At 33.9% G+C, this 12,579-nt stretch overlaps 1 protein-coding gene across 1 annotated transcript in view; it reads left to right on the top strand.

Moving 5' to 3' along the window:
* The window catches only part of LOC103725607, a 22,095-nt gene extending 13,349 nt beyond the window's left edge, over window positions 1-8,746 (top strand). The window contains exons 4-5 of the mRNA XM_008822915.1: window positions 5,543-6,500; window positions 8,406-8,746. Of these exons, the coding sequence (XP_008821137.1) occupies window positions 5,543-6,500; window positions 8,406-8,746 (1,299 nt within the window). The remainder of the gene's footprint in view (window positions 1-5,542; window positions 6,501-8,405) is intronic.
* Window positions 8,747-12,579: the final 3,833 nt, after the last annotated feature.

Here is a 12,579-nt window from a genome sequence, read left to right as displayed (position 1 = left end):
AGTGTCCAGTCTATAAAGAGGAGGGTCAACATGGAGGAATCATTTCCTCCATGCTTCCAAGAGAAGCCAACAATGGTCGAGCAGGACCTTTGACTTATCTTCACATAGATGGAACTGGTAAAAGAAAGGAGCCAGGGGCTCCTCCCAAGCCCACGGGACCCCTGAGGAACAGATTCTCAAACGACCTCAAGAGTGAAAACAAATCAGTTTATCTGGTCCAATGGTATGTCCTTAAACACCCAAAAGGGAAGTATAACCAAAGATTAAAGGGGCCAATATAATTTCATAAGAACACACATATATATAACTAATCTTTATTTTCTTTAACTTGATTGTTGTTCGCATATAAAATTTAGAAAACATTTTAATAAGATAATTTTAAATGAAAATCCAGGAGGCTATATCTAAATCAGAAAATATGTATATGGTATCCTAAATATCTAATAGTATATTTACAGGTAAAACGTAGTAATAATCTTGTTTTTTTCTTATCCAATTTAAACTAATTATTTGTTAAAGATAGAGGTCACTATAAAGACACTTTAAAATTATTTTTGTTAAAAAGCATTCACTTTTCACTAGGGCTTGAGGCATTCATAAGATAAAACTTTGGCATTCTTGACTTTATTTATTTTTGCCTTTCTGTTTCCCTTTGTAGTAATTAAGCCAATAATTTAACAAGTGTATAGCAAAACTATTTTATCTTTCAAGTTCAAAGCACAGAGATGAATAATTATCTCAAATATATTATAATAATGCAACACAAAATTATCTATAAATTTTATGATGTTTTGTAAGTCTTAAAGCAAATTTTTAAATTATATTCTTTTTAATTGTTTATTTAATAACCACATACTCAGAAGAGGCACTTCACTACCACAGCATTGACATATTCAACAGTCTTCTGAGCCAAGATGCACCTCCCTCAAAACTGGCTATAAATTTCCAGGTTCACAATTGACCAATTTTATTTTTAAATGTTTAGAGCTATTGTTACATAGGCTTGGGAAAGATATGGACCTGGAAAAGCCTGCTTGTTGTTTTTGAAGAGGCAGTAGTAGCCTTAAAAGCCTTAAAATGCTCATATTTATTATACATAGCATACATACAAAATACATCTAAAAGCACAGAGATAAGTAATTTCTCATAATCCTTGGAATAAAGAGTATAACATCTCAGAAGAGCAATTATCTATAGGAGAAATTGCACACTTGAAAAAGAGTAATCATCTCTTAAATTAACTTTTGTCCTCAACAATAAGAACCATGCTGTAGAACCAGAATTAAGACAAAGATCAAGGAAAGAACATCATGACCAGAACTGTATAATTAAGTATATAGTGTTGTTTTTAAAAAGTCTTAAATATTTAAACCTAAAAACTCATATTAATTCTATCAAACAGATCTAGGACCATTAGTCACTTCAACATGTTTCTCCAGAGTCATCACAATTGACTTAACCTCAATTGGCATACTGAACACATGGCCACGCTAATGTAGTCTGTTGAATTTGGGACCTTTTCCCCTAAAATTTTAGTTTTATGATGAGCAATAAGGATGCTGGGCTAATTTACCAACTCCAGTTTACATAAGCAAACCTGTTTGATAACAAGTGAATTATTATTTTTAAAATATAAGCACATGTAGACAGTGCATATACACACAATCGTACATGAGATTGATTTACAGCAATCAAGATCTTGTAATTATTCTTTGTTGAGATTATATCTCCTGTAATCCTCAGATTACACATTCAGGTTACCTCAAATTCCATGTTCCAACATGGTTCCAGTTTCATGAAATTTTTACAGTAAAAGAACAAAGAAAATTCATAAATCAAGACACTTTTCAAATACATTGGTGGAAATACTAAGTAGGAAGATAAAGCTAAAAAAAATCTTAGCTATAGGCCCCAGATGCTTTCTGATGACATTCAGCCTTTTGGTTCGTAGAAGCTGGTGGCCTGCTAAGTTAATACATTTCAAAAAGTTGTTTTTGTTTTTTTTTAATCTGTTAGTCACAGGATGCTAAGTCAGAAACAAAGGAGTGGCTATGTAGGGGACTAAAGATGGCCCAAGAAAAATGGTAATTAGTCTCTGGACCTGCAACATTCCAATCTCTCCACAGTCACTGGAAGTTCTAATCTGTTGATCAGCCTTTGTAGAATGTTCAGTTTCAAGATGCACTTTTTCTGGGAACTTTCATTCACAACAGCTTTTATATATGCTAATATCAAATATAATGACAATAAAATTAGGGAAAATATTCACAATAGCTTCAACTCTAGCGACAAAGACAACATGGTAATGTTACAAAACCAGATATATAGATAAATCCACATAGCTGTGCACATCTAACTTTTGACAGAGGTGTCAAAAACATACACTGGAAGAAGGTTTAGTCAATAAATGGGGTGAGAAAACCCAATTTAAAATAAATGGGGAATATCTAGCTAAAAAGAATGAAATTAGATCCATCTTTTACCCTGAAAAAAATATTCAAAGTAGATTAAACACCTCAATTTAAAATCTAAATCACTTAAATTGCTAATGTAAAACATTTTTTAAAACACTTTAGGATACTGGTATAAGCAAAATCTATCTGAAAAGTACCCCAAGAGCACATTAAATAGACCCAAAAATAGACAAAGAGGATTAAAAAATTATTCAGCACAGGAAAATAAACTGTCAACCGAGTGAAACGACATGCTTCAGAATGGGAGAAAAATCTTTGCCAGTTATACTTCAGACATGAGGTTAGTACCTAGACTATATGAACAACTACAAAAATTAAACACAAAAAGCCAAAAATTACAAAACAGCAAATGGCCATTGAATTCTACAGAGCATTCTCAAAATATAAGAAATAAAACTGGCCCATGAGTACCTTCAAAAAGTGTTCAACGTCCTAAGTAATCAGGGAAATTCATATTGAACCTACTTTGAGATTCTCTATTATCCCAATCAGAGTGGGTTATCAAGAAAAAAAAAAGATTACAAATTCTGTTGAGGTTACACATGCAAAAAGAGGAACCCTTATCACTATTGATGTGAGTGTAAGCCTGTAAAATCTTCTAAATTTCTGTTTAATTTGGTTTTCCCCAAATATAGTTCAATAAATAACAGTTTTATAGGACTTATATATTTATAGAACCTGCATATGGAAATATTCTGCAGGAAAGCCACTTCTAATCAAAGCACAAGGATGCAAATTTTCACCACCAAAATAATAAAATCAGAGAACTATCAATTGCACACACTTCTTTATACTAAAAATATAATAGTGAAAGGTAAAGACTTTAAAGAGAATTTTTTTTGAGAAATATCTGAACTCATTTTCCACTGGCTAAAACAACACGTAATTGATAAATATTAGCCAGAAATTTTCAATTTAATACTGTTGCTTTAATGTTAATCTTTCTTTGGTTCCACTTGTGGAAGTATTGTATGATAAAAGAGAGAAAAATATGAAAAATAGTAGCCTTATGAATCAAATACTACCAATAACTGGCTGTTCTTCATTTTACTATTACTTCTTTTCTTTTTTCTCTCTCTTCTTTTATTTCTTTCTTTTCTTTGTTTCTTCTTTCTTTTGTATTGTTTTTACATGTGCATGCATGCTTGTTAGCTTTTTCTTTTTTTCTAATTAACATACCAAGTTAAGTGGTTCCCAGGCAAGTCAACTAACGATTACTCTCTGAGACTACGTATTTGAAGGAGCATTGATTCTGTTTTACCTCTTTCAATGTTTGCTAAGGCCCAGGTTTGTGCTGTGATTAAAAATTGTTATTAGTTTGCAAAGCCTCTGTGGAACTGGAGAAGAAAGTGATGTTGAAATATGGAAAATTAAAATGCAACAAAGGTCACTGTTCCTTGTTTGTTTTGTTTTCTTTTCTTTTTGAGACAGGATCTCCCTGTAGTCCCAGCTGAACTGGAGCTTAACCAGGCTGGCCTTGATCTCACAGACATCTATCTGCCTGCCCTTGCCTCCTGAGTGCTGGGATTAAAAGTGTGCACCACCACACCTGGCCAGAGGTCACAGTTGCCATTCAGCTCCCCATACTGAACAAATGATCAGAGAAATTGCTTTACACCTTTAACTAATTTCTAGACTTTTGAAAAAATGATTCTGATATTTTCTGCCAGTATTATTTCATTGCTTTTATTGAGAGAATTTTTGTCTTAATTTATCACTTTTGCTGATGTCCTGGAATTTCTTTTGGAGGTAATGAAAATCTTCCAGAATCACATCATGGTGATAGGTGTTAACTCTATCAATATACTAAAAAACACCAAAGTACATGGTTTAAGAGTAGTTATCATACGCAAATGTGAATGTTTAGTGTAAATTTATCCTTAGTATATCATTATATATTGTAGGGCCAGAAAATATATCAATAGATAAGTCATTGAAAATAGTTTCTTATATTCACACATCCCAAGAGATGTGGCCTACTATGACACTAGATTGGGGTAATGTGAGAAGCACCAAAATCAGTGATGAAGCAAAGCAGTCTAGTTTGAATAATTCCAGTGGATTCTGATATGTACCAGCCTGTCCCTAGTTTTCCAGTATCTGAACCTGAAATTATTTGGTCCACAGATAGGTGAGTGAGGTGGGTGGGAGTTCAGTTGGTTTGCATTTGAAAGGTGTGCTCATTGGCAACTTGTTTTCTGTCTCTTAGAACTGGCATCCCTGTGGGGGCAGTCCCATCAAGATAAGCAGAGCTCTAGATGTCAAAGTGTTTGAATGTAGAAAATAAAAGTCCTGGTTAACATAGTTACATATCAATTAAAAGATTTCCAGGCCAGAAAGATGCCTCAGTGGATAAAAGCTTTTGCCTTCAACCTTGACAACTTGCTTGACCCCTGGAACTCACTATTTTTTTTTTAAAACCAGCTGTGGTACCTTCCTCTGTAATCCCACCACTGTTACAGCACATAGCCTAGTAGCAGGAACAAGAGGGACTGTGCCTGAAGAAACAGATGGAAGGAGAGAAGTCATTCCCAAAAAAGTTGTTCTCTGACAGTCTCCATGACATAGACACATCTGTATGCATGCATGTACATGCGTACGTGTGTTCACGTGCACACACACGGACACACTTGGGCACACAAAAATAAAAACAAATCTTCAAGAGTAAAGATTGCCAGGAACCTTTAAGGATTCTTATATGTTATGATGTTTCAAGAATTACAAATTATTTTCTGAATTTTTTTCTGTAGATCATGCGTGTTCAAGGAAGAAGACAAAGAGTCTTCAATTAGGGCATTAGAAAATGTGCTTGGGAAACAGCAGACTAAAATAATCTATTCTTGAAAGAAATAGATCATATTGTGGGATTCATCATATTTGGAGTAATCAACATATGTCTATAGTATCTACTTTTAATTTGGAGTAATTAATTTGCAGTAATATGTCTGTAGTGTCTACTTTGATGTTATCCTGTCCTTACAGATCTAAGATATAATGTATTAGAATCAAAAAGAGTATTAAAAGTGTTGATGGAATGAACTACATCTTTAACTCAAATTTTCTTTCAGATTGTTTCTGTGAATCCAAACTTCCAATACAGACGTGCTCAAAACATTACTGATGATTTCATTTATTTCCGTCCTATTGATGCGGAAACTCGGGAAAGGGCCAGAAAACAAAAACAACAAACCACTTTGGCCTCCCACCAATTCACCCCTGAAGGTATCCATCAGAGGGACTTGGGGATTATCAGTCCGGTGGCAGATGTTACCAACCCCCCTAACATCTCTAAAGAGTTAGAGAGCATTGCCCTTGTAAGACCGAAAACTTCAGGGCTTCTTCACCTAGAGAATATGCCGATTATTTCACCAGGGTTCCTAGAATCTCAACGCTTAGATGTTACAGGAATTGTCAGTCCAGAGGAAAGGGGGAAAGGCACCGCAATACTTGTTGCTGGAGTGCCTGGAAAGGAGGAGCTAGATGATACAGAAATTCCAACTTTGAAATTCACTGGGTTTATACACCTGGAGGTGTTAATAAATAAATGTTCACCATCCTCAGAATACAGTCGCCCAGGAACCCCAAGAAATCTGTGGATGGAATCTCCAGAAAATGCAGAGTCCCCAGGAAGTGATGATCTGGAAGTAGCAAGAAACATGTATCCTTTTAGAGAGAGATCCATTTTTCGGCGTTCCTGGGCAGAGCTTATAGACGCACCACTAAACAGTGAAGGGCTCCATATTCTCGAAACTACTCCTACCGAAGAAGATAGAGAACTTGCTTATCTCCAGCTAGCATCAGAGCAAGAAAATCAAGCAAACACCCCACTTAGGGATCCCCATTTCCAGGCTTTGCAAGGCCCTTTCCCATTGCTGCCCCAGCGCCCTAAACTCCGGAGGCAGCGCAGTCGCAGCCTGCCACGATACAGTGACAGCAGAAGCCAAAACCTAAATGTATCTGAATTCAAAGGAAAAGCAGAGGAGACACATTTCTTCTTCCCAGCTGATCGCAATTTACTAACAAGAGGTAAGATTTTTTTGAACTTCCTATTACTGCTTCTGTAAATTATATGTAATTTTCCATATAAGTATACATTCATCGTTAAATTTATTTTCAGTGTTGCTATCTGGAAATCGATCTCTTTATATTTCATAAAACACTAACTTTTTTTCTAAGAGAATTAGCAACTCCTACAAATTTAAGCTTTATATTTGATTATTACAGCCTGATGTTAAATTGGATCCGTTCAATCACACACCATTTAATAATCTTGGGAAGGGGGAAATCCTCAAAATGTACAAACTTCTTAAGACGTCAAAACTTTGGAATAAAGTTTACCTTTTAAAAATAACTTCCACTTAAGTAAGTAAGCCTGAGAAAATGACTAGTCGTCAGTCATCCACAGTTTTAACCCACAGAAAAGAAACCGTCTAACACGTTACCCAAGTATTAGAAAAAGGAAGGAGATAATGGGTATTGTTAACCCACTGGTTAAAAACCAAACAAATAATTTCTCTGTCTCCTCCTGTATGTGAGCACCTAGTGACAATAAAGTATGAATTGACAGATGAATCATTAATATTATAGCCTATACTTGATTAAAGAAAATATTAATAGAACTTATATTTTATGGCATTTAAAATATATTTTTCAATACTAGGTTGAAGCTTTCTATTAACTATAGAGAAGCATTTTTGTTTTTATCACTACATCTATGCAAGAATATACAAAAATGCTCCTATGAATACTGAATCATACTGGGAATTTTCCATTCTAACTTCTGTTAGAAACCTGATTCTAACTTCATGAAAAGCATATCAACTAGAAATGTTTCCTAGAGAAAGTCTCACAAATCTACTGAAAATAGGTTCAGAGAAAACTCTGAAATGTCATGTATACTTTATCTGAAAATCATGATTTGGCCCATTATGTAATACTTCTTTTTCTATGAATATTTAGGACTCTGAGAAGTTATTTAGCAAACACTGAAATTAAAGTATGACAGTCAGCCCAGATCACATGATCCTTTGAAATGTTCATAAAATTGGCTCAACCTCGTTCTTAATTTAAAACCTTTCTTAAGAGTTCTACAGGGCTAGGAAAATAGCCCGATCAGTAAAGAGTTTGCCTTACAAGCAAGAGACCTGAGTTCACTGTCCCAAATTTTTATTATTATTATTATTATTATTATTATTATCATTATCATTATTATTTTAAATTTATTTTTGGTTTTTTAAAATTGCGGAATAGTAGTGTGTGCTTGGAATCTAAGAACTGGAGTGTCCCTGGCAGCCAGCCCCTATAACTTACTTCTTGAGCTCCAAGTGAGTGAAAGGCTGTGTAAAAACCACACCAAACAAAAATGGTGGTCATGTCTGGTAAATGACAAATCTCCTGTGTCCTCCACATGTGTGCCTGCACACATATACGTTCATGTGCACACAAATTGTTCTATGAATTCCTGAGTGCTTCTTCTTTCATGGGTACCCCTTCTCTAGTTTCTAGTTCCCACGGAATTCTTGATTGCATTAATTTCTTACACTGAGAAATAAAATTGCATCCCAAACATCTTTGCTTCTAAAAACCCTTCAACCACCTACCAATGTATTTCTCAATGTACTTTCTCAATGGCTAAAAAAATCCTTCTGTATTTCTTCCATAAAATTGTTATTCACTCTCATTCTCCTTCTGTGCTTTCCAATAAACCCCATACTTCTGGCATAAGACCATTTACTCATTTATTTCTATACCATCATTTACATCAAAACCTCTAATTGCTAAAGATTTTATACTGTGGTAATATTGCCATATTATTTTGAGGTTATTGGACTGAGATCAAATTTGGAAATACCTGTCCATCATTGATAGATTTTTCAAAACAGAAGTCAGTTTGTTAGTTACTTAAAAACAACTTTTGGTTTTGTGTTTTAGGAAACATCAAGGAAAGAGAGAACATGAAGGATGCCTGGAAAAGAACAATCCCATCACATTCTGGAGAATATTTTCCTATCAATAAGAGGTCTGAAAAGTCTGCACTTCGAGGAAATACTGGAATTCCTGAAGATAATTCTGTGCGGTCCAGGAGCAATGTTAGAATTCCCAAGAATAATGTCAGTACTATCCCTGTGGTTAATGTTGGAATTCCCATGGATAGTCCTGGAGTTCTTAGAGGCAGTGGTGGAGTTCCCACTAGTAATAGTGCTGGAACTTCCAGGTGCATTGTACCTTCCCCACTTACTGAGCTCTCAAAGATACGTGAACACCAGTTATAAAACCTGACACCTTAAAGAGTTTCCCTGATACCTAAAGAAACCAACAAAGGCACTTCACATCAAAAGAGACATATATAAAATCTGACACCTCAAAATACTAAATTGACATCTAAATTCTGAGTGAAAAATGGAATATATAAACATACTTATGATCTTTCATTAGATTGAATAAAACTAGTTTGTAACTTACTAGTTTACTCTGTATGGCAACAATAAATTACAAGATAATTTGTTTGGAGCAATGTGTCTTATATGAATAATATGTATACTACTTCACTGAACAAAATACCGACCAACTGTCAAATAATGTTGTACATCTCCTAGTAATTTCAGGTGTATGTGGATATTTTAATTGACAAATGAAAGTTGTATAATAGGTATTAACATTTATTTGAATGAGTCCAGCTAAAGGTCTAAGAAATTTATTGACTGAAAGCTAAGGAACGCGGACGAGTGGCAGAAGATTCTTGAATACAGTACTGTGAAATATTTAGAAAAGGCATCTGGAAAAAAAAAGGTTACGAACAGGAGTATTTAAATATACATATTTTCTTTCTGAAATTTTCTTTCTTGACTGGACAAAATTGTAAATATTTATGGGAAGCCTTAACAAACACAAAGGAGACAAATAACTGTAGAACTGTAAATAGCACATGTGGTTGTGATGTAAATAATGTGACAATAACAGCACCACAGGATGCCTAAAATCTTGCATGCTAAAACAATATTTTGGTTTGAAAATTAATTTTTACATTTCCCAACTACCATATTAATTTGGATGAGAAGAATCAGGGTAGAAGAGAGAAATTCTTGAAATACTTTATGAAATTAGTAAGATGATCTTCCGAGAAAGAAGATGGCATTTCATTGGCCCAGTTGATCAGCCCAGTATTAAAATTATACAACCATGTTTATCTATAAATGCGATTTTCAGGAACAGTTGTCTCACAAATTCTGTAATATAGATAAAGTATGACTGGAAGGTGATGAGATTAACTCATAATTACTTGAGAAAATAATCTCATTACTTTTTATTCATGTATAATATAAAATTTGTGCTGAGTTTTAGGGCACATGGGCCACTATTCAATTTGTACATTTAAAATTTCAACTTTCCTGAGTAATGGTTGCTGTTGTTTTTACCAAACCAAGGGCAATTTAAATAATAGGTTACCACCTAACCTCTTATTATGTGCCTTAACACATAGTGGAAGGGGTGGTAATCTTTGGTCTGAGAGCAAATTCTTGCCCTTTTGCAGGATCCATTTGGCCTTTGAGGAAGGAGGTAGAGGCTGGCTAGCCTCCCTCATTTCCCCTGGTTCAGCATGTGCTTTATGAACCAGGACTTTGGCCTCAGAAAATAAGGAAAGGTAGTGAGATTTCTTTCTCCTACTTCTTACCAACCCAGAAGATGGGATACCATCTAAGACTTGAGTAACCTGAATTTGCATAAGGTGGCAAAGCCACAGAAGTAATGGAAGGATACAGGCTACTATACTTGAGTTACTGCCAATACTTGACTAGGAAAAAAAACAAACTGACAGATCACTTTGTTTAAGAGATAGTATACTCTATAATCTCTCTTGTCACATTAACTTTGCGAAACAGAACTACTGCATTCTAACCTTCAAAGGGAACCAACTTGTGAATGCAAAAACAAATGAATAAATAAAATAATGAAGCAAGATAGAAACTGAGAAATAACTTACCAAGAACTAATGTTTATCAAAAAGCAAGTGAAAAGACAGTAAGCAAAATTTGGTTCAATTATATATATTATACATATGTATATATATAATTGAAGACAGTCACGAAAACACCAACTTCATCATCAACAAAACCCTGCTATGTGAGTGTTATTCCTCATGCTTTGTGATCCATATAATTTTGGGTGTTGTGTTTAGTGGCTTAAAATTTAAATATGTAAATTATATGTAAAATGGCCAGCTGCTTCTTTGTAAAATATAAGAAATTAAATGAAACTGTCAAGTAAAGAATCAAATATGAAGATGGTCTAAGAAGATGATTCGCAATCCTGTAACAGAAGTTCTTTGTAGCCTTGGTTTTATTCTACTAAATATTGTTAGAACAAAACTCAGCAATGCAAAAGTTCAGTGGCACATCATTATTTTCAAAGATTGTACTCGGTCTTTTTAGGGTTTTCCATAACAAGTGAATTCTCTAAAGTCACTCAATAATATCAGAATTTTGTAAAAATAAAGACCATAGATTTTATTCAATAAGAAAACTTCATACCAGAATTCACATAACTGTCAGGAAATCTTTATTTATTACTCATGGTATTTTCATCTAATCATTAAGTTTTAAGTATGTTTTAGAAATAAACCCCAAAATATAGCAAAGTGCATTTAATAGATCATAGATTACAAAGAACACGTGCCTTGTTCAGTAAATATTTCAAGCTCAGAGAGCCTCACTGATGTGAATGACAATTTTGTGGAAAAGGAGAGGAAAAAATAAGAAAAAAAATTAGAATAAAGCTATAGCTTTAAAGTAAATGGAATTCTGCTTTATTCGGAAGAGAATATTTTTTATTTTGCTCTTTTGAAACTCATCGTTTTGTTATGTAATAAAATGAACAAAGTGTATACTGTCCTCATATGCATGAATTCCCTGTAAGTGTTCCTCAACCCAACACAATTCCAAATCCTTTATCTCACTTATCCCTGACCCACTTCTTCCCCATAACTTCTACACCTCACCTACATACTTCCTCTAGCTCTTTCCCCTCCCCTAACCCATTCTAAGTCATCTTCTTTATCTTCATTGCTCAGTTTCTTCTCTCCATCTAATTTCACACTGACACTGTCCCATATACACCCCACCATATTTCTTATCATCTGTTCCCTCAGCTTATTCCCAAGTTTCATTCCAACTCTCACTCTACGCTTGGTTTCTCCTGCCTCAAGTCTCTCTCCAACTTTAACCCTTAAACTCCACCCAAACACTAATCTTAAATTTTCCCTCCATCTTTACTGCCACGGTTGAAGTAATGATGTCTATTTCATACCTTTTTTAATTTATAAAAAATCCAGAAGTTGTATATTTTCCATATGTCAATATATCCCAAATTATAACATTCATATTAAAATGGCCAAGTGAAAATGATGATGTGAAAATGCGGAGACTCAGAATACCACTATTCCCCAAAGAAATCATTGATATTGAAAAATGACTGGCTTACACCAGCTTTTCAAAGTTTATGAAAACATATGCTCCAAAGAATTTCAACCCTTTTTCCACTTCAGTTTTCAGTTTTAAGTTCTGAATGAATTTTGAGAGACTTGGATTTTATCTTTTTATCATATATTATTAAATCATTCTTGTTTTAGGCTCTTTGAGAAAATAAATGGACATACAATACCAATTTCTTCATCTAAATTGTAAAATATGTTGATTAAAAAGATAAGACATGCACTTTGTCAATTTACCTAGAGCATATTTTTGCTATTAAAATAATATTTTAAGAATTTATTTTTAAAATGACTCACCTCTAGTATATTTCATTATCTTATACAACTAATACTCACTTACAAACCGACTTCTTTATTCTTATACATATATTAGAGTAAGAAAAAAGATCATCTTCAAAATTAAATTCACTATAAAATGCAGTGACATTTAAATTATAGTTAATTCTAAATTGTGGTAGACACATCAACAGTGAACATTACTAATTTGTCTCCACCAAGCTCAACAATCTTGAAGATCATCATGACAATATTAATTCATTTTTATAATTATATCTATAGGTATATCTAGTCATTCAAAAACAAGTACACGTACATTTGAGGGTTTTAAAGATGTTAAGT

This window comes from Nannospalax galili, unplaced genomic scaffold, assembly GCF_000622305.1.
Source record: "Nannospalax galili isolate Female #2095 unplaced genomic scaffold, S.galili_v1.0 scaffold10, whole genome shotgun sequence".
NCBI lineage: Eukaryota > Metazoa > Chordata > Mammalia > Rodentia > Spalacidae > Nannospalax > Nannospalax galili.
This window is presented reverse-complemented; position numbering and strand designations above follow the sequence as displayed.